We start from the raw sequence: 23,282 nt of genomic DNA, 5'->3' as shown, positions 1-23,282 counted from the left end.
ATCACAGTGATCGCCGAATCACGATCACGGTCGTGATTCAACTTCTTTCACGACCGTGATTGCGATTTTTTTATCTTGAGTGAAGTAGCTCACTGCGATCGTAACTCTTTGATTTTTAAATAGAAAAACGTATTCGATATGGTTTTACGATGAATTACATTACTATTTGTGTTTTTAAAAATCAGTAGAAAAAACAGGAAATTCTAAAAGTATAATTTGCTAGGTAACATGTTTCTAATGATTCCTTCACTTTATACGATCTAATATGAATTTTTGTCCCGATGTCGTTAATATAAAATATACAGGTTATGCATCGCGTATAAAGAACTGTTATTTTTCTCCACCAATCAGAAACGATCACGAAAAATCACGAATCACTGTGAAAACTCACCGTGATTGGGAACGAACGTGATCGAATCACTCGTGGATCACAAGTAACAGTTCAAACCATCTCTACTCGACGTTGTTCCCGTTTCCTGCGCTTTTAAATCCCATCCCGTAGATTCGTCGAAGAGTTCGCCCTCCCCCGACAACATGTTTCGACGTAATAAGCTGCACGATAGCGTGCGACGCTTGAACGCCGATATTTAATGGGCCCGTGTACCGAACGATCGAGGCTCGAGAGATTCTCGCGGTGTCTGCGGGAAGAACGTCGTCGGGCCTTGTACGATCGTAGGCAGGCGTTGTCGGGAAGGCGACGAACACGCCATCGAGTATTGCTCTCGAAGTAATTTAACTTTCGAACACCCCACGCATCGGGTTCGTGCTCCGCGGAATACCGAACGGAGAGAAAACTTGCCACCCCGAAACGTGAAACCGTCGCGGAGAGTAGGTACACGAGCACCGAAAATGCTCCGACGCCGAAAGGTGGACAAAGACGGCGGGGAATCGATTCCGAAATCTGAAACTCTCGTCGGCGGTTCGTCCCCGAGGTAGCTTCCCCTCGAAGTGTTCGTCGACGATCGCGAAAGGAGGTCGACGATCCTGGCTCCGAGTGTCCTCGCGGACGTTAATTTATTAGAGATCCGTGGGGCCGGTTCGTCACGTAAAGGCCGTAGTTACGTAACTGCCAATTAAATAATGGCTCGGAGCGTGCCGGCCAGTCGTTTCGTTCGTTCGTTCGCTTCGCTAATCGCGTCCCTCGTGTATCCACTCTCGACACGATCGAACACAACCCGTCGTGCTCGAGCTCGATGATCGCGAGCATCGAAGGGCGAATAATCGCGCACGGTCGTACACTATGGCTTTGATCAGCCGGTCTTCGAGTTTCGTTCGATGTTGTCATTACAGGGGGAGGTGTAGGGGGTTCTAAGTTTTTTTTTTTAAAGAAATTTCCGTCGTTCTGCCTTTCGATAGAAGGAGAGGACAGACATAGACCCACGTGACGAGACGTTCTTGTTACGATACGGCGTCTTGGATCGAGAAAACCCGCGAAATTGGGTCGAAATTCCGACGAACGCGTTCGTCGACTCCTATCTGGCCGGATCGACCTGTCCAATTGCTCCCCGACCGAGTCCCCTTGTATAGGTTGGTAAACGTGTGTCGTGTCCGTGTACGGGCACGTGAGATGCCGTGAGGCTTGGACTTGGGCGACTCGCAGTTGGCAGAACTGATTCTGACGCCCGTGAGGTAGAACGGGGAAGAACGATGACGCTGGTAGAATCGTGGACGAAGGAGGAGGACGAGTCGGCGGGAGTGGAAGGAGGGTCGGTCGAACGGCCGAGGAGGAGCCAAAAGGGCGGCATGAATGAACGATCAATAGATATATAGTTACTTGCAGCCAGGTATCCATCTTCCCGTGTATTTTCTCGGGAGTTCGAGACCTTTTTCCCCCTCCTTCCTCCCACGGAAGAATCTCGACCCCCTTGCTCCCAAAGGTCTTTTCCTCTTTCCTTCTTTTTCTCCTCGAGACATGCCTGCGCCGGAATTAAAGATAACGGGCACCTTATTCGTCGAACTGCTGCTCTGCTTTCGAAGCGATCTTTGAGACGTACGCTATCTCCAATTATATATGCATTCTTCTTCCTCCACTTTAGTCGTTCAACGATCTCCCTAGATTCGAGAGTCGTCGTTAATCAGACAGATTGAAAATGAATTGGTCGTTGAACGGGAAGGGTAAATAATCGATTAAGTTGACAAATTAAGTTGGGAAAATGAAGTACGGATGAGGGCCAACGACGAATACGTCTAATAGTTTCGAAAACGTCGTAATCGTTCGTTTCGACTAGCGACGATTGGATAGATCGATAAGACGAGAATTCGTTGATGGATCGAGTTATGGGCTCGTCGCGTACGAGTACACGCGCCTAAGCTACGATACGCCACAGAGGCGGCGCGTACGCGTCCTTCGTACGTATTAGAGGCTACAATTCCCTGGGGCAGACCAGGGGTTCGGTCGAACTACCATGCGGCGACAGTTTTCATGTCCTCGATGGTATCGCTAACGCATTCGATACCTTCGTTAAAGCCATTCGTTTAACCTAATTGGTGGGATAATCAACGTATGTTACGCGCGGAAGCATCGAGTTTACCACACGAACGAATCCGTATTAAATTCAAGTAGGACAAGCTAAGTAAAAAAAAAAAGCGTTGATTCCATAGATAGTCGGTTTCCAACGACCAATCGTGCTCGAATGCTGGGTGACCTCGTGGCGTGGGCGAGAAACAGAAGCTGGCGTGTGTACGCGTAGGGTATACAGGGTGTCTCACCCGATTTTGACATCTCGATTTTCTCGCTATTGTTACTCGTAGCAAAAAACGTTTCAGCGGAGGCTTGAAAAATATTAATAACATCAGAATATGCTCCACTCGATACCATTCAAGCCTTCGCTGAAACATTTTTTGCTACGAGTAACAATAGCGAGAAAATCAAGATGTCAAAATCGGGTGAGACACCTTGTATATCGGTGCGTGCGTGCGTACACTGCGCACACGTCGACCCTCTGCGTATTCCAGCTCGTCTAACTCTCCTCCCTCTGCTCCTCTTTCCACAACCCCTTGCGTCCTCCTTGTCCCTCTCTCTCTATCTCGTACTACTTGGCAAATGCTGGAGACGTCGAGTCGCCCCGGTTGACCTTACTATTGACAAGGGCGTCTTCCCTGATTTATTAAGCTTCCGTCGACGTAAGGAAATGAGCTTTGCGTCGCGCGTGGCACAAGTACTTTGACGGAGAAGAACTAGAAAGGTCGGTGAGGGGCCCCTAACGACGTGTTTAACACCGTCGATGTATCCTGTAATTCGATTTCAAGCAGGCCGACGCGACGATTTGAACGAAGTTTCGCGATGAATGGCAACGTTCGGAAGGCTGTCGTTGCTCCACGAACGTCGTCGACGCGAAAAAGTACGGGGACCAATAAGTCCAGCGTGTTACGATTGCGGTTGGGAAGTTTCAACGGAGGTAATTTATCGTACCAGGCCAATCGTTCGCGTGTATTCCGCGAGAGGAATCGGGGAACTAGAGATTTCCGTAGTCGATAGAAAAATTGCCGAAACGTTCTATTTTATTCGCGACCGTTATTTTCTTCATCTGTCGCGTAATCGGCTCCACGAGTTTCGTGGAGGCTAACAACGTCGACGGTGTAATGTTATAGTTCAAGGATCCGAGGGGCGGCGACGCGTTCCGTTGCGGGGTGTTGCGTCGGGAGTACGTGTACGGTTTTTGGGGGCAGGATGACGACACAACACACGTTGCGTAGCATTGCATTGCGTTCCGTTCCGTAGCGAGCATACGGACGAGCGGTGGCTTCAATTAGATGAATCGGCAAACCGTCGAAGGTCGAACCCGAGCTATATATCCCGTGCCAGAATGTTATAGTTCAAGGATTTCCGATGTCTACGCGCCGGGTAGCACCGGCATACGTTTACTGGTAGAATTTATCGCGTAATAATATCGGTGCTCTATTAATAACGCTGCTAATTGACCGTTGATCCCGAGAGAAGGAGCTACTGTATCGTTTAATCGCCGATGAAACGTGAAAAACGCGCAGAAAAATGCGTACGATGGAATTAAGAAGCCCCGGGAAGCATCGATTCCACCGATCCCCGAGATGTTCTGCCAAATAGTGGTTCGGGAACGTACATGGTCAGACGGGCGGAGTAGAAAAGGGCAGCGCGAGCTTGGCACGTCCGGTCTCCCGTTTAAGTAGTACAAGTACGCGCGTGGTCGGATCACGAAGAAGGAGAAGTTTGGCACGCGCGTTCGGTGTCGTAAGTAGCAATTTCGCGAGATCGTGGTTCGTTTAATGGCCGGCAGAAATATTCCCAGCGTCCGCGGAGATTATCGCTGGAAGTCGTTCGTTCGACGATTCGCGGAATGTCCGGCGAGCGATTGCCAAGTGTATGCGACGGATTTTTAGCAGGTCATTTTTTTCACTCTTTCGCGACGAATCGTCGGTGCAGTGGTGGTGTTCTTGTCGGAAGATTCGTGGGCCGCGGCCAAATAGTTGAGCGAACACTTGTCTGATCCGACAACGATACGCAGCCGGGGGAAACGCGTGGAAATGTCGCGAAAAAAAAAAACCTTCGGAGCCGGTAGCGTTAAAAGTTTCCGATTCTCACAAAGCGTCCATTCCGGTATTAGGACCAGGTGGGGGGAGATGTATTTGTAGGTGGCCTGGTTAGCTTGAATAGGCAGAAGGTTCGCCGAGTGCCGGGTTCCTCTTCGTTTTCCATCTCGCGAGAACTTTCTGGGATATATTTGAGCCTCGTTCTGCCGCGTTTGGGAAACCCGGCGACGTGGTCTCCATTCACTCGACGGGAATCATTTTCGTCGCTGAAACCTCGAGGAATTTGCATGTCCTAATTGGAACAGCGTTCTTCGTGGAACCGTTAACGTCGCTTAATCTACACGGCTCATCGACGAACGCGAGCTTCTTGGTAAGGTTCTTTCATGGTCGCGTGTTTCGTCCATTCGTTCCGAGCTTTTCCGATTCGTAACGGATTCTCTCCTTATCCCTTCGTTCTCGTAGAAGTGCCATGCGTTCCGAGATCAAGAACGCAGGACGATCGGCCGAATCTCTTCGGACGTGGAAAAATGGAATTCGCCCGCACTGGGTTAGTGCAGCCTCTTCAGAAATCGCGTGTGCGGCAAGTAGTACGGGTGTGGGACGAGTCAGACGTCTCCGGTGTCTGGCCGTGACGTTCCTCCGTTCTCTGTCCTCTTCTTTCCCTCGCCGTTCATCATGCACCGGAGGCGTTAACGTCGTTGTCGCGTTTTCGTCCCAGAGCGACGCTTTAAGACATTCTCGGGGGCCAAACGATCGCTCTCGTCTGCGGAGCTCTCTACTTTTGATGATACGGGCCACGATACGAGACGATACGCTGCTCCGCGGTTGAATATCACAACTAGAACACTTGAAATGATTTTCCACCTTTGGCTGCACCGTGTTGTTCAATCGACGCTCGACGTGATCTAAGAATCGAGAGACGTTTGTTTTCATTCTGGGAATCGAATTAATTCGCACCCAGTGAACCGACACAGTCGCCAATCAGATTCCCTTAACGATCTCCGTCTACGAGACAGGTGATTTTATATTTTAGAACTTGTGTGTACTCGGAAAAGATCATCGATTTACCCCGATATTCCTCGGTTATAACCGTCGTCGACTCGATACCACCGGTTATAACGCTTCAATCCCGTCTGATTTATGACCGGTTATACCACTCGCGCGTTGGAATATAGCGCAGCCTTTACTACGGCGAATCGAGCCCCGAAACTCGACGCCTTCCGAGAAACGGTTCTCCTGCGATTTAATTACGTGTGTGTACAGCGAACTTGCTTCGATGTTCTAGGAAAACTGTGTTACTCGTGAAACGACCCCTTCGTCATGCTTCTACGAAATGGACTTTTAATGTCCGCGATTCGATGTCGTCACGGTTAATTTCGGGAATCCCTTGCAATGACCAGAGGCCAGTGGTTTATCTTCGTGACGTGGTCGGTGGATAATTTCTGAAATTTTAGGAGAATTCCGTGGGCAGTGGGTCGGCTCGGAACGTCACGGTGACGCGAGTAGCATTTTCGATCGAGTCGTCGACGGTGGAGAAGTGATTCACGGGTGATCGTTGCCGACCCGACGCGAGGCGACGCAACGTGTTAAAACGCATGCGTTTAGACGCAGCCGTTTACAGCGGCAGGCGACAAGTAGCGCGTTAAAAAGAAATCCATGTCTTCGACCTCCATGCGGCCTTCTGCTCGCTCGCACGTTCATTTGTATCCGTCTTTCCATCGCGTAGGTATATACATAGACTACCGTCCATAAGTTTCCGGACGCAATATACCGACGACATTAGAATATTGCTAATTTTCAATATGTAAGACCATCATTTTTGCTGTAGAATACTTCGCAGATTTCCATCACTATACGCACAAGTGTCCAGATACTTTTCGACGGTGGTATACTTCATTACCACGAGTACGCTCGCGTCCTTTCGGTCTGCAACGAGCGCGTTCTATTTAGTTTGTGACATTTCCTCGAAAGAAAGCTTTGCGGTGGTGGTCGGCGTTAACCAACGGAAATCATCAATGTTTACGCTGGTACATATCCAGAAGAAGCTTCTAAACTCCAGCATTCGTCGCTCCATTATGATCTCTCGACCGAGGAACTCTTTTACTCGATGAATAAGAAATAGGTCGACGTTGTCCGATCTCGAGATGGTTCGAGAAGCGAATAATAGAGCGACCGAGCCCGGAAGAAATTGAAACGGGACGAGCGAGCACAGAGATAGGGGAGACAGGATCGAGATCGTGGTCGCGATTCGGGACATTTGTTAAGAATAGACGAGTAATTACTCCTAATTAGGCAGCATACACATATAGATCGACACACTTGTGGTACATTGACGTACACGTAAACGTACGCAACTCTGTAAGATGGTGTAGAAAGGAGGAAGAGGGTGGAAGTGACGCGACAGATATAGAGCGGAGGGGATGCTCGAAACGAAACGGATACCTACACGTATTCGTCGCACACGGCACGGCTGACGTAACCCTGGTTTCTGGGGGGCAAATAGACCGAAAGGTAATTTTACCGAGGCATGTAGGCGGTTATTATGGCTAGCTGTGGCTCTCCATCGGGTCGGCCTTCCCACCTTTTCCACCCTCTCGCATCCTCTGCCACCGGCTTCGCGGGCTGCGTTTACACGGGTTTAATGCGCAGACAATGCTATTAGCGCTATTTATGATCCCTTGGGCACGTATTAGGCTCGTCCGGGATAGCTCTGGGTATTCTAATTGCGCCTGGTCCCCTCCGTTTCTCGCCCTCTTTGCTTACGTCCTTCAGCCACCACCGAGGAAAACTTTCGAACGACCCGAGGATCGTCCGACGAATGGTTTGATTTTTTCTACTCGAACAGTAAATTTCACTCATTGTCAGTTCGGTGCGGATTATTCGATTCGTCTTGCGAGGCTTCCAGCCTCGTGCGGGCTCTCGAATCGGACCCCCGGCTAGCGTCGTTCCGAGCTCTCTACAATAACGTGTCATCGATCTGTTTTCACTTTTACCAGATGTTTCAATTTCCACGATTCAATGATCGCTCAACGAAAGCAGAAATAAGCACGCCGATCGTGATACATTGATCAATCGACGCCGGTACAAATCGGCAATATCGACAATGTGGTCTATCAGAAGAGGAAAACGCCTCGAGTTTGCAACAGGGTCGCGTAAATCCCGTTATAATAACGGCAAGGCTGTCGTGCCAAAGCCGAGAATGAAACGTAACGTATCTACGTCCAGCGAAATCAATCGAACGAAGGTGTTCGAGCGAGCACAGGGGTTCAAAGCGTTTCCAAGCAGTTAAACTGTCGATAATACGACGATCGATCTTCCTCGGTCCCCCGGTTATGCCCTCGCGTATCGTTTCGTTGGGAAGTTCGGTTCGGTCACGGTAGGCAAGACGCTCGTTACATCGTACGATCGCAATTACGAAAATCACGATCGTGGAACCATTTCCATCGCAACGGTCCGAGGTCCCGGAAGATTGCTAGCGACCAAAGCAAAATGAATCGAACCGACGAAAACGATTCCAGAGGATGGGACGTCGCGGCAGCGAGTTCACCTCCTTCGCGTCCCTTCTTAATACCTAATTTATTGCCTAGCTAGCAATCCCGTCGAGCAGGTCGTGCATACCACCTCCTTGCGTTCCACGTGTCCCACTTGCATTTTCAACGACCGCTCGACGAGCATCTCTTTGAGGACGCATCGGACGGACCTTCCTTATCGCGAAATTATAAGGAACACACCGGAGATTCATGGGTCGCAAAAGGTTTCCATTAAGCTCACGGAATTGGATCCGTTATCGTGATCCGGTAGTAGCGAGAATTCTTGGCACCGGTATCGCCCATCGATACGATTACCGTGATCGATCGTGAACGGACGCCGTACGCGCGAACAAGTAAATAATTAAGGAGGCAACGTCTGGGGTTATCGCGTTGATACGACTAGCATCGGGGAGACACGCTGTCATCCTGCCTTCCTCACCCCGAATATCGCATCCCACGCGTCCCGACCTCGATCTACGGACTGCCTACGAACGGGGCTGGATCACCGTAACACCCACGCGGTGCAGAAACGATGAGAAACAGGTACAGACATAGGCTATAGAGTTATTGGGCAGAATTTTATTCGAATAATACACAGTGAAAAGCAGCACAGAAATTTAAGTCTTACGAACGTCCTGGGGATGTCCATCGTCGTTCTGAGCTTTAAACAGTCAATGAGATTAAATAATTATTCGACAAATGTCGATTCGTTCATAAAGAAGTACTATCTTATTATAAAAATTGAAATTTCCACTTTTAAAGAATTAAAAATGACGAAATACTTTTTCTATCTTTCATACGTTATTCGAAACTTTTTATCCGGATAATTAGTTTGCCCGTGTCTGATGGGCTACGAGTAGAAGGGACGGGGAACGTGCGTTAACATTGACAGAACCTCTGGAAATCGATTTCTGTCATTCGTTTACGACCAGGTTAAACGACCTCGGATCTTTCGAATCTCCCCCAAACTGTCAAGAATGCGCTGGGACGCGAAGAAAGATCGTTTCGGGCAGTCCTGGGTTCACAAGATCGTTCAAAGACGCGACTGACCGGTGGAAAAATGTGTCGGTCGATATTGTACAAATCGATCTCCGCAACAGCGGTTCTTCACGCGACTTAGAAGTCCACGGAAGCGAAGTGAAGCGAAATGAAGCGAACCGAGAGTACGGATGTACTCGGGCGATGGTGGTCGGCCAGGCAGCCGGTAGTCGCGGTCGTAGTGGTCGTGGCTCGGGTTGACGTCACGGGGCAAAATGGCGGTGGTGTGGTGACGTCACCGGGAAACCCCCTCTTTCTCGGTGGCTCCGCAACGTCGGCGGGGTAGCCTCGATATCATCGTGTACGGGATGCCAGAGGGAATCGGAGGACGAGAGAGAGAAGAAGAGGTTGTGGGTTCGGGTGGGCGCCACGACGCTCGCGTCACCGGGCTCGGTCCTCGCTGATTTTTGGCCAAGATCGTTTCGCGCATTTAGAGGGCGACATTAGCCGGCTTTTCGGGTAACGATCGTCGTCGCGACGGACCTGGGCCGCGCCGGGAGACACGCCCTATACTGCCGTCACACGACACGGACACGCTGTTCCAAACGTTGCTCCACCGGAGAACCCCGTTTCCCAGCCTCTTCTCAGCTGACATTGGAACCTGCACGCGACTATGGTTCGACTGACGGCGTTCCTCGGGATCTTTCGGTTGGCTGCACTGCTCTTCGCGTGGAAGAAATCGCCGCGCAGCGAACGGTACGTAGGCGAGCGTGCTGGGACCAGCAGGAGGACAGAAAACGCGAACACGAGGAGATAGAGTGCGCGCGTGGCGCAGAACGGTGACTCGGCTGCGCGCCAGCTCCGAATCCTCGTGAACGAGCGAGCCAGGGCGGTGGTACAGGCGCACTCGAGCTGGCTGCGTGTTTAGCCGGTCGCCGATTTCATTCCTGTCGTTCGAGGGAGGCTGTTGGGACGGAATGAGGTTTCCTATCCTCTGCTGCCTATCCCACGAATAACTTGTTCCGATCGGTCTTGGGTTAACGGATACCCCTATTCGGGACGCCTCGTATCGCGTGGGAGCCGCTTCAAGGATGAATCGGACTTCGATGACGGTATACTATCCGGTAATTCGTGTCAGGAACAATGAGACTTGCGATTCCATTTTAAAAAATAAACCACGTTGGTTTCTCGAACGTCCGAAAATTCTCTTCTCTTCTCCTCTGCACGGTGTTTTCTCGATCGTATCGCGAGCCACGCGAACGACCGTGAAGAATGAGCTCCGGATAAAGCCAAGGCGCGCCGCCACGTTGCAACGATGTTTGATTTTCGCTCGTAAAGTGTGTACGCGTGCGCCGATTGTTGCGGTATCTATCGTCCGCCAGCAAGCGCGGTGTTCGTTTCGGGCAGCATCGAGGCTGGGAAAATTCCTTGTCGCGTGGAAACGCCAGGTGGCTGAGAACACCCGATGAACCGTGCAGATAGCTTGCACCTGTTTCGCGAGCCTGTCGCTTGGCTCGCGTCGATTATCCGCGATACGAGCGACGGCGTTTCAGGCGGTGGTGACGGGATAAAGAATAAAGGAGCCGCGTCGTTCGAGCGATGAATGTCAAGATGTTTTATTTTTCCTCCCGGTGAGAAAAAGAGATTAGGTAGCAGGGAGGAAAAGTGTAGTGGCTGACTAAACGACTTCTGAGAAGGTTAACGCGAGAATCATGCACATCGATTTTCACGAAGAATTTTCAAGGGGGGATGTCCGTTATAGCGCGGCGTCACGTCTTTCATATTGATTTCCCCGAAAGATATTAATAACTCTCGAGAAGTATCGTCGATAACCGACGAGCCATAATAAACTTTTAAGTGCCGTCCCAGTTGCCACGAATAGACGCTAATCTCTATGCTTCTCGAAAGGGAATGCTCGTGTCCCGTTGCCCTACGATGCGAACAGAATCACATGTACATTAAATCGCGTTCGTGCACCACGTGACGTGTCATCGGAATCGTGGATTGTCTGCCAAACAAACGAACATCTCTGTGAAATAGGAATAGGGTCGTCGTTTCATTTATCATCTCTTTGTTGACTCATTCCAAAACCAAAGACCAGGCGTTGGACGGTCAATTTCCGCGACCGTTCAATTAGACGGGATTTCGGTCGGTGCATCGGTCTGACCATTGAACGACCGATTCCACTGATCGCGCCGTACCGAGCCACAGCCATTCTACGTGGGTATAGGTAAACGGAGAGTATCCAAGAGCATTTTTGCGAAACCGAACGGCGTCGAACACAGAGGATCGTTTAAAACGTTTTTCGGTTCGTTGATTCCACGCCAGTCGGCCTGCCAACTGTCTCACCCTAGGTCAGAATCGCTCGAGAAAAAAAAACAGACTAATCAAATCGTGAATATTCAGACGTCTCGACGAGCGTGCGCGAAACGCAACGAAACGGTCCACGAGGAAGAGCGAGAGACGCCTCGTATTAATTACCACGAATAAAAGAACACGAACGCCCGGCGACACGAGCGTTTGGCACGGATCCCCGTGCGCCGAGATTGTCACCCGGCGATCCGCAAAAACTCTTTCTGGGTGACGTAGCCGCGCGTAAATCGCAATTAACCCTTCGCCCCATATCAGACGGTTTTTATCCTCCCCGAACAGTTGGAACGAAAATTTTTTCGTTCATCTATCCAGCCCAGGCGAAGTGTCTTCGATATAAATTTTTCGTATTGTTCCCTCGTCCTTGTTGTTGTCGATTGCAGCTCTCTGTCCACTTTCAAGTCAAGGTACAAATACTTGCTCGCGATTAAATCGAAACAACCGTGCCAAAATGGTGAATTCGAAAACTTTCCGTCACTGCGTAATCGGCAATACGTTGCACCTGTTGCTAGAATAACAATCATCGAGGTGGCACGCGGCGGTGTGAAGAACGAAAGAGCCCGTGTTAGGCAATGCGTTGCACCGTTCCGCCAACTGGTTCAAACTGCTCCGTGCAGGCTCATTTCCGAGAGTACTATCGATCCTCCCGCTACGGGGCGCACTCTATCAATTATATATTTCGATTTCAATAATTCAGAGACGTTCGGTCGAGGCGAAAGCAGACGGCTGGCCAATCTGACTGGGGAAGAAGTTGCGCCCAACTCGATCGTTTTCGGCCGTTTAACGACACTGCACACGGATGACTGGGAACAAACGATTTATCATGCTTGCTCGTTTAGTTTTGCAAACTGTGGCGGTAGAGCCGTTTGCTCGGCAAGCATTTCAGCGAGAGGAATTTCATCGAGTGATTCGTTCACGTTACCCCGAACTGTATATCTTTCGGATTCTACCGAGATAATGGCCTTTCGTTCGGACGCACTTAGTGTTATATATTTTCAAGAACCCAAACCGAAATCATAAGAATTTTCAAGCCCTGATCTGGACATACAAAATTAAATAGTTGTTAATTGTCGCGCTTACCGTTCGTTTCTAAAGTGTTTCAATCGCGTCTTGCAAGAAGAACCACGAATTATTCACGTTTTGTAACGAGGAACACGACGCAAGAGTTTTCAAGACCGGTCGGATGCTTCTAATTTTCGACGACGCCAGGTAAATTAAGCGCCCCTCAAATTCTGCGTCTTGTAATTTCCAACACGTGGCAATTCCGCTCGGCGCAGAGGCTCGTTAACGATTCCACTCAGACGTTGAAAAAGAACGAAAGACTACTCGAGGCGGAGAGACACGAGTAGTCGAGAGTACTGGAGGAATCGGGGGTACTAATCTCGACGTGCGTCGCGACGTACTATTTTCCCAGAGTTCGTACGCGAGTCTCGCATCGTGTCGTGTCGCTTGAATCGTGGAACGTCGATGCAAAGTAACAGGAGAGAAAGAAACGTTCCTGGTGGAAATTACGGGACGTCCAGTTCCCGAGCGATTTCGAGTTGTCGCGACGCACCGTCCGTAATGCAGGGGCAAAGTTTGTTTTTCCGTTTCGACGACCGAACGAATTTCACCTGTTCCCCGTTCGCTGACGTGTCCTCGTTTACGCAGTTCCAGCCGGACTAATACCGAAGAATAACGACCCCCCGGAGACGTTTCCACTCGCGATAGACCCTCGATTAAATTTCATGGTGGATCGAAGCCTGGTGGCCGTGCGCAAACATTCGAGGAAAGCAGCGAAACTACTCGTTAATAAAACTATGCGAAAAAGAAGAGCAGAGAGGTTACTCGAACGAAAAAATATTCGATTGGTTTTCCCAACGCGAAACGGGAACGTTGTTCAGGGCAGCGAATTATTCGCCATTAAAAATCATGCATTATCCGATTACTCTCGTTATAGAATGAAAGGTATCGAGATTGTGCTCCGGCGTTCTCAAGGGAATTTAAAGAGCACTTTAGAGGGTTCTTGGAACATCTGGAATGTGACGGCAATCGATCAAGAATATATTCTTTCGGGCGTTGTATAAATTCAGTGGCAAAGGTTTCTTTCTTATTTGTAGAACAACGAGGAAAAGGGAAAGCGAAAAAATGTATCTTGTTCTTTTATCATCCATTGTTAAATCCATTTTCAAATTGGAGTAACAACGACGAACGTTTCCCTCGACACTTGACGTTACGAAAAAGTTGGCCGCACTGTCGTGTGTTCTCGCGATCCCTTCCCCTTTCGTCTTCCCTTCCATCCCGTTCTGTTCGGTAAACGTGTTCTAAATTCTTCAAGGCGGAACGCTGATCGCAGCTGAATAGAGAATCAAGGTCCGCTGAATAGGGCGCAATTTTGCACCGATACTTCGACGAGCTGTCAAGCTGGTCGCGTGTTAGATGAGACGATGCTCGGGGCATCTGAGACGCACCGATACACCGGCAGGATCCTTGTCGCGAATTATTGCATTACCGGTCAGCTTGATTGCACTTTCCTGCGAGGAGAGGCGATGCAATTACTCCCAACATTCGCGTTATACGCTTGTGTCGGCCATTGACAAGCACTCTGTCTGTCCCTCTATGCTCCAACTATCGGGAAAGATTTCGAAATCGGTCGAATGGTCCTCTAAGTATTGTGGGATCAGGAACTCCATACCCAGCAAAGGAGAAAATAACATCTTTGGAAAATAGGAGGGTTCCGTGGAGGGGGTCGTGAGTTCGAATCCCGCATGGGCCCTTTCATTTTTTCCAACGCTCCTACATTATAGAGGAAAGATGACAGCGTATGGAAAGAATCGTACAAAGACCTGGCCGAGTACGAGTTGCGCAGAGTTTCGAGAAACCGGTACGCTATTGATAGGATTTTGATAGATTCGTAATGGTCAGGCACGGGTGGAGAACAACACGTTAACGTTTTCGTTTCCATGTTTGCCGGCGAAACACACGCGGCGAGAGCACGGGGTGTTTGCGAAATCGATTACGTTCGCTAGGCGGCAACGGTGTGCCGTCGGCCGTTACACGCGCGCGTTCCCGATAACCTCCTTTGAGTTTTCCTCGTCGGCTAACTCCTTTCATCTTGCGTGCTTTCCAGGTTGGCAGCGCACGAGGCGGCACAAAGGGACCCTGGATACGCGAGTCAGTACAGGAGAAGGCCGAGGTTGGCCGGACTGAGTGGTCTCGGTGACTGGACTAGCTTTGGAGGGGAGGTAAGAGCCAGCCGAGCTTGAAAAAGCTTCGTCTGAGATATACGTTAATTGCGGCTTCCCGCGGTACATACCTCTTACCATGCCGCTCACCCACCCTCGTGAGATTATTCCTTCCTCGTTTATTCGGTACGTCTGCGAGGCATGCCGGATAGCTATACCTACAAACATATACGGGGTGTCTTAGGTAATTTGATCACATCGAATAATGACTTAATGGTACACTTATCTCCTCTCTACCTTCACCCACGCAGAAAATGCTTGTGTCACAATATGCCCCCGTCTATACCGTGTAAGTTTTGTATATAACATTTTTCAAAGTGGACATAGTTATTGCGCTACCCTGTATATCGCGACTCCGTGGTTACTGTTTTTATCTCTCTCGATCGCGGGAGAACCGTAGAAACGTAAAGCAGACGATGTCGAGCGGACGGGACTGACGAGAGGATTGCATAACGCGAACAGGTACCTGGTCTGGTGGACATGGCGCCAGGCCGGGATCAGGGCGGAGGGGCGGGTGGCGGTGGGGGAGGCGGCAAGGGCACCACGTCGTTGTTCATCCTCTCGGAGGATAACTGCATCCGGAAGCATACCCGGTTCATAATCGAGTGGCCGCCCTTCGAGTACGCCGTCCTGCTCACCATCATCGCCAATTGCGTGGTCCTCGCTCTCGAGGAACACCTGCCCAAGCACGACAAGACCATACTCGCGCAGAAGCTCGAGGCCACCGAAATCTATTTCCTCGGGATCTTCTGCGTCGAGGCGAGCCTCAAGATCCTCGCCCTTGGCTTCGTCCTCCACCGTGGCTCCTATCTGCGCAACATCTGGAACATCATGGATTTCTTCGTCGTGGTGACCGGGTGAGACGACCATTTTTCTCTTGTTACCGCGTCTCCCTTTAGCCCCTCTCTTTCGGAAAATTGTCCTCCCCCGGCCCCTAGTCGTTCTCGTTAACATCGGCCCACAGGCGATTCGGGTTCTCGGTCTTCGTGGGTTCAACAAACTCGAACACCGAAAACCGGGGATCTCTGACTCGGTAACGATTCGCGAAAGCTCCCAAACATTCGTCACTGTATCTTTTTCATATCACGATCTCTCATGATCACGACTTTACGATCTTTCGTTCCCTCCCTCGTTTTCACCTCCGAACATACGAACAACCAACGCGTTCTTGCTCTTTCCACTTTCTCTTTATTTCTCTTTCTCTATCTATCTATCTTATTCTCTACCTTTCATTAAATGAAAACTGTAAAAAAAGAAAAAAAAAACACATCGCTGTGACGACCGAACGATCAGCTACACACGATTTACACGTTTACATCATTTTCGTTGACTCCCGAGAGCAAAGCGGACGTTTGGAGAGGAAAACAGTGGACGAGGAGAATGTTACGGTCAGGTCTGATCGACTTTTTAACGAGTTACCCTTCCCGCGTAATCGTTTCGGGAATAACCTAACGCGAGATCGTGTAATCAATCTCTTAACCCTGGACACATCGTGTTCGTCGCGAGATATCCTGTTCAGAGAGAAAGCCTTTCCGTCCTCGTCCGTTGGTCTTTATTCGTTACGCGAGAATTCCAGATAACATTCCGTCGAACGACGAAGAAACAACGAAAGAGGGACCGCGATTAGTAACAACGATCGATGATATCCAACGACGAGCAAGGAAAGGATCTTTCTCCTCGCAGGCTTAAGATATAAGGAAGCGCGTCGATCGGTTTTTCCGGCCGAGCAGATAGATTCTAGAGTAATCCTTGGATTAGGTCGATGACCGTGTTCGCCGAAACAAACGTGGACGTCGACCTGCGTATGCTACGTTCCTTCAGGGTCCTCAGACCGCTAAAGCTGGTTTCGAAAATTCCAAGTGAGTCAGTCAGAGTTCTGCGAAACGGCAAAGATGCAAAAAGCCATAAGTAAACAGTATACAGAGTGCCAGTAAACAGAGAACAGTCGAGCAGCAGATTACTAAACTAACCCTAACACCCCTGGCAGTTGTTTCCCTTGGCAGTTTGTGTGCGTTCGACTAGTCTCCTTAGTTAATAAACGTTTCTTGATTAATCAGACACACTTAGTTCGTCGACCATATTTAGTTTCTCTTTCTGTCTGTCTGTTTGTCTGTCTGTCTTTTACTCCTGTCTCTCTTGCTTTAGTTGACACGTCGGATTGGGCCGACGTTTAGTTCCGACGAGTGAGACCAGCATCGAGCTAACTTTTATTATTATACTTCTAACACACAGACCTGTTATACGTTCTGTCTCTTTAACGTACTAATCTCCGCCTTAGTTCTCTATCCTTTTAGTTTCCTCGTTTAGTTTCCCGACCGAGCGTGTCGCTCGAACAATCCGTACCGTTGATTTTACTTTCTTTTCATTGATTAACCACCACTATATTTAGAGGCTATGGGTGTATTAGAACAGTTGATTGACGCTAGATGATCGTTGACAGTTGATGATCGATATTAAATATAATATCTATATTTATATTACATTATGTTACATATATATATATTCTGTGTCTACGTGTTTGCGTAATTCGAGTGTCTATTACAGTATATATATCTATATACGTATATATTCTACTGCCTCTATAGAGGTTTTGCGTGAACTAGTGGCTAGTGTTTAATTGCGTTATTTGTTCTATCTTCTGTCGTTATGTTCAGTTTTATGCACACGTTGTTCTTAATTTAGAGACTTCCGAAGATCGAGGAATCAAACATACACACACACACACACATACACCAGACAGCATACACGAATACCTGCATACGGATACGCCGAATCGTCGAGGAAATCTTTGGCTTTTCATTAGGAAACGAAAACTTTGGGGGACGCGTTCCGAATTCTCGGTCGCCGGAAAACTACGTGTACCGTCTTGGACTTAAAATTACCTTGTCGATTCTTTTCTATTTTTTTCCCGTACGTTACTCACGTACTCTCCCGCGACAGGTAGATCGAACAGTCTCGATGAAATATTTCGCGCGCATCCGTCGCGATCGACTTTGAAACGAGAAACAGAGAAAGAAAACGGCGACACCACGTTGTTCTCGTAAATGATAATCGCCCCATCGTCTCCGGATCAGAAACAATTACCTGTTGTGATAATTGCAACGCGATCATCGACAGAAGCCACGCGTACACCTTCACACGAAACGATCACACACGACTATTGGCCTGCGGGTGTCTCTATATTTAGCAGTCTCTATCTTTAGCTACAGTCACTGTTTGATAGAATTGACTATAAATTGGTAAATAGGTACTAGGTGTTCTAGAGCAGTAACGTATTCGAGCGAGCTCGTGTTTGCTAGAGATTCGTACCTTTAGTCGTCCTCGAGATGCCGTGTCATCGTCCCTCGGAATCATAGATCTCGCCGAGGTGTCCTCTCTTGCATCAGCTTCCCTTTCACTATCGATCCCCGAAGCCTCTCTCCCTCCTTCGATCGACTACATCGTACACGGGAGAAAGAAGAATTTCAATTCCGTCGATATCGGAATACCGGATTCTCCACCCACGAGGTACATTTTAATCGATCCTCTCATTCGATCGACACCGTGAAGGAAATTTGGTAAGCGGAAGTTCAATCATTCACACCATCTATTCGAGTTCCCCTCCGTTTTTAATTCATAGACTTTCCCCAGTAGAAACGGTCATTTTAGTCGGCCAACCGTCATCGCGCAACCAGTCCAATAGCGGTCCCATTTCATAGAACGTATATCTGGACCCCAGAGGCAGAGTGTATTAAATTATACTTTTCGAACTTTAGGGGAGAGCAAATCATTATTTTTTTCAATAAGTGGACTTAATACACTCTGGCTCTAGGGTCCAGATATTATTTAACAATGGTCGTGAGCTTCGGAAGTGCATTGTGTATTTACAATCGCGGAAGACACATACGGGCCGAAAAGTAAACGGCGGGGTTCGACGACCGCGACAGACGTAACCTTCGATACCTTCGGGAAACTAGAGTTGCCATTTATGTCGTATTCCTATAGAGACCTATATTTAGTATCTCGCGTCGGTAATCGGACACGCGTTTTCTTTATGCTTTGTTCGTCACGTTTTGGACGAATCATTGGCAATCATCCAGTATCATCCGTAGCTATATCCATGCGTCTCGATATACAGAGATATTTGTTAGGTAACTCGAAACCGATCCCTTCGATACAGTAAATCCTCGATGAGTGTTCGAAGGCACCTCGGCACTGACAAGGTCCCCTAATGCTGACTTTTTAATAAGTGAAGTTATAAGTCATTAGTTTAAGAAATATTTAATGTTCACTGCCGAGGAGCCTTCGAACACACATCGAGGATTCACTGTAATCAGCCAAATTGGTTTCCTTTGAGACCGTACCGCCCTTTCACGAAGACAGTTCAACCGGTAAATCCGCCGATGCGCTAATTCGATAAGCTAATCCGAAGCTGCGACAGTCAAGAGCTAAGTTTCGAGCCTTTTGTCTTCGAATTCGTATGTACGATCGAATCGAAATAACTTTTTCACCGCTTTGATCGAATCGAGCGAATCTCAGGTTTCACCCCCAATGCTGTTTAGACCGTAGACCGAATGCTGTTATAGTCGTCCTGAAAAGTTTCAAATCATTCGAATTAGAGCAGAGTATACAATCGTCTACACCTTCCGAGCGTACCCTCGCGTAGCTTTTTACCCTCGAGTTTCCTCCAACTTAGCCTAGAAGACGCAAACCGACCGTCGCGTCGTCGAGTTAGAATGTTAGAAGTAAATTAAGCGAGTCCTTCGATGTATGCAACGAACAGAGAGAACCGAAGACATCGGTCTACGACGAGCTTCACCCCGATAGAGACTCACTTTCTCTCTCTCTCTTTCTCTCTCTCTCTCTCTCTCTCTCTCTCTCTCTCTCCCGATTCCTCCGGGTTAGGCCATAGAACGCTAGTTAACCACATAGTTGTGTAGCTTAAGTACTTAAGTAGCGTGAGTATTAGTGTAATAGAGTAGTAAGTAGTAAAGTGTGGCGGGGTGTGTGTGTTTTGGGGCAGGTTCATCACGGCGTTCTCGCAAGGCATAGACCTGGATATGGATCTGCGCACGTTGCGTGCGATACGCGTGTTGCGACCGCTCAAACTTGTCTCCGGCATACCGAGTGAGTAGCGTTTCAATACAATCGGCCAGCAAATCCAGCCGAAACGATCGAAAGAATCGAACGGGAATGCCTCGTCTCTTCTCGTTTCTTTCTTTTCTTCGTCCTGAATTCCTTTCACGTCCAACGGGTTTTTTTTTTCGTTCCCATTCGCGGTCTAGATCGCGGGATCTTTCGTAAAAAAATCGTTTGTCAAATTCCAGCCGTGATTTAAATAGCTAGCTCAGTTTTGATTGCTGTGGACATCGACTGTAGTTACGTTAGAAGCAACGCGATTCGATGCGTATGTATGTGGAACGGAGAGATTTTTTCCCGCGGAATCAGAGAAAAAAAGAAAAGTGAAGAACAGAGAAGGCGAGGAGAAGAAGAAGAGAAAAGGTTCGGTGCTCGAGGAACGCGCGTCGCGGCCAATTTGGAAACTTTCCCGCGTCTGGAATTCGGATACTTCGTGGATCGACTGGATCCGTTCCTCGGAACGTTTCGCGTTCGTCGATGCGATGGTTGGCCGTACACGGATTCGTTTACGAGCGTACCGACGAACACGTTTCGGACGTTAAAGTTCGTAGATCAGTGTAGTAAGTTTATTGCAAGTATATTACCATACATACATATATATATATATATATATATTATTATATATTTCTATATCTATATATCTACACGTAGATGCCTTGCAACGTTAGAACGATTATGTTGTTTATGTAGCACCACCCAAATAGATATCTTTTGAGAGTGCTGTATGCTGTGTCTATGTAACGACGAAGTATCCCAATTGTTTGGCCGCTGGAACGTTTGCGATCGCACGTTAATAACCGTGACATTGATGTAGTAAAGAAAGGGGAATAACAGTGAGAACACAGGAAGCCAGTCGAGGACGTTGCTCGCGATATAGAGAGAGACTGACGGCGATAGTCCAGCCTCGGTGATTCCGCGATTGGTGTCGATCGATCACGAAAACGGGTGAAAAAAAAAGCGCGCGCTATTCCGCGAGCACGATTCCCCGAGCAACGAGCAATGATAGAAAGAACGTAAAACAGATCGATTGATAGACGCGTGAATCGCTCGGAGAGGGCGGTGGTAGGGCCTAATTACTCCTCGCCAACTTTTCTGCGAACAGGTCTCCAGGTGGTGCTCAAGTCTATTATCAAGGCGATGGCTCCGCTTCTGCAGATCGGCTTGCTGGTGCTGTTCGCCATCGTGATATTCGCCATCATCGGCCTCGAGTTTTATTCGGGAACCCTGCATAAAACGTGTTACAGCATCCGGGATATCAGTGAGTAGAACATCGGGGAAACTAGCGTTAATCAATTTGTCGAAACGTCGAAAGATACGGATATATTTGTCGATAATTTAATTTAATTTAATTTAATTTAATTCATGCGGGTGAGATCCCATTTTTACAACATTTGATTTAAAACGTTACGGCACACCAATACAATAATAATCAAATGCGGTAAATGAGATACAACAATTACAAGAATAGAATTCAGTTAGATATAAAAATACATTGGTACTTCACCTAATAATGATAAAAATAACTATGTTACCCTATCATAGAGAGACCTAAATTTACTTATGTTAAGCGCGAAAATGTTAATTTTGTCGTTCCAATTATTTGTCAAAGTGCAAATTCTATTAATCGGGTCTCTGGTATCGAAGGAGAATAATATTGGCGAATAATTGCGAACGAAGGACATCGAGTTCCCGATGGTTGGATCGAGTGCGAAGTGGTCTGACGGTGTTTTGTGTTGTAGATTTTATCATGAAGGACGGCGAACAGCCGAGCCCGTGTAACACGGACAACAAAATAGAGGCGCCGTTCGGGGCCCACGTGTGCGACGCGAACGTCTCGACGTGCATGGATCACTGGGAGGGACCAAACTTCGGCATCACCAGCTTCGACAACATCGGATTCGCCATGCTCACTGTCTTCCAGTGTATCACTATGGAGGGCTGGACTGCCATATTGTACTGGGTAAAGCAAGAAATATGTCCTTCAGTGTTGACAATGAAACAAGTTCTCTCTGTTTTCCTACGTTCCCGCGGTTTAAGACGACCCGTGGTGCCCTGCACGGCCCGGTGCTTGGCGCTGTTACGTTCCGCGTCGTGGATTTTCTTTCTTTTTCGATCCTGACACGTGCAGAGTGCTCTGAAGCACACGCTGTCCAGACTTGCATACCTGTGTCACGGTTTGTTTGGGTACCAAGAACGGGAACGGTTGAAGATACATTATTTTAACGGAAACTTAGACGTAATGCAAATAGAGAAGTAACTATGGTCGCGAAAGTAAAGGATGTAACAGCACGGAACCCTAGATGTCAATTTTCGATCGATAATGTCGCAATTTTCAAAGTTTGCGCTTCACCGTTCCGTCGAGTCGACGAACCTCGCGACTCCTTGGTTGTATCTTGTTATTGGTAAACCTTCGTTCCCGACGCACAAACCTCAACCGTTTCGCTCGAATCCCGCGAAAATACTTTGGAAAGCGTCGATTCGACGAATATGTTCTATTTTCCGTGTCATTCTATACCGTACCTTTTTCCGATTGCCTGCCCCATTCACTCTTTTTCCATACGTTTTCGATCTAAATGTAACCACGTTTCGTAACCGTTCTTTTTCTCGTTGTCGATCATTCCCTTCTATGTGTCGTATTTATTTGTCACTGTATCTCTCTCTCTCTCTCTCTCTCTCTCTCTCTTTCTATTTCTATGTATCTCTTTCTCTCTCTTTGTCTCTCTGTGTTTGCCCGATAACAGTTTGGCTTCCGCCGTTTCTTTTTCGTTCGCCGGAACGAAGAAGAGAAGCGCTTGCAGATGTTTACAGCTCTAACACTGACGTATATGTTCACCTTGCTCAGTATAACACTGTCAGTTTCAGCCCTCTTTGCAAATCTTGGTGTTGATCGTATTATATCTTTCTACGCTTCGTTCTGTAACCTGCTGGAATCCGACGAGCACCGAACCGCGAATACTTTCGGAGAGAACGATCTCGACCGGGAGCGTTGGTTCTCCTCTGGTTCCGTGCAGGATCATCGATACGTTTCACGTGTCGATACGATCGCGTTTAACGGATCGCGTCCGGAATCGCTTAACGAGAAACGTCACTGCGAGCTCTATGAAAGCTTGATTGTCCTTTTATTATTATTATTACTATTTATTAAACGGACAATAACCCCTCTGGTATAAGACAATATATAAGTATCAAAATTATAGTATAATACCTAGAGTAGTATAGAGATTAAAATATACGTAAACATGTAGAAAGAACCACATTCTGTCGTTCGAATCGGTTGACCAGTGCCGTTTCCCGCGACGATACAATGAACGATTCGAACTCCTAGCGATCGATAATAGATTGACGCGTAGAATGTTGTGTACCCGTTGCGTTCAATGATCGATCGTTACGCGGTTACGATTGTGTGTGTGTGTGTGCGTGTGTGACGCTCTTGGCAGCACGTACAACTGGATTTACTTTATACCATTGATCGTCCTTGGCTCATTCTTCATGCTGAACTTAGTTCTCGGTGTTTTGAGCGGGTGAGTACATTCGTTCCTCTCGTCTCGACCTTCTA

General features: G+C 48.1%; 1 protein-coding gene across 1 annotated transcript in view; it reads left to right on the top strand.

The window, feature by feature from the left end:
- Window positions 1-23,282, top strand: part of LOC107186439 (voltage-dependent calcium channel type A subunit alpha-1) — a 57,470-nt gene that overhangs the window by 2,639 nt on the left and 31,549 nt on the right. Inside the window, exons 2-7 of the mRNA XM_015574297.1 lie at window positions 14,494-14,608; window positions 15,071-15,465; window positions 16,367-16,467; window positions 20,829-20,984; window positions 21,466-21,692; window positions 23,150-23,247. Of these exons, the coding sequence (XP_015429783.1) occupies window positions 15,089-15,465; window positions 16,367-16,467; window positions 20,829-20,984; window positions 21,466-21,692; window positions 23,150-23,247 (959 nt within the window). The 5' untranslated portion in view covers window positions 14,494-14,608; window positions 15,071-15,088. The remainder of the gene's footprint in view (window positions 1-14,493; window positions 14,609-15,070; window positions 15,466-16,366; window positions 16,468-20,828; window positions 20,985-21,465; window positions 21,693-23,149; window positions 23,248-23,282) is intronic.

The sequence above is a fragment of the Dufourea novaeangliae genome, unplaced genomic scaffold (assembly GCF_001272555.1).
Source record: "Dufourea novaeangliae isolate 0120121106 unplaced genomic scaffold, ASM127255v1 scaffold88, whole genome shotgun sequence".
Lineage (NCBI taxonomy): Eukaryota > Metazoa > Arthropoda > Insecta > Hymenoptera > Halictidae > Dufourea > Dufourea novaeangliae.
This window is presented reverse-complemented; position numbering and strand designations above follow the sequence as displayed.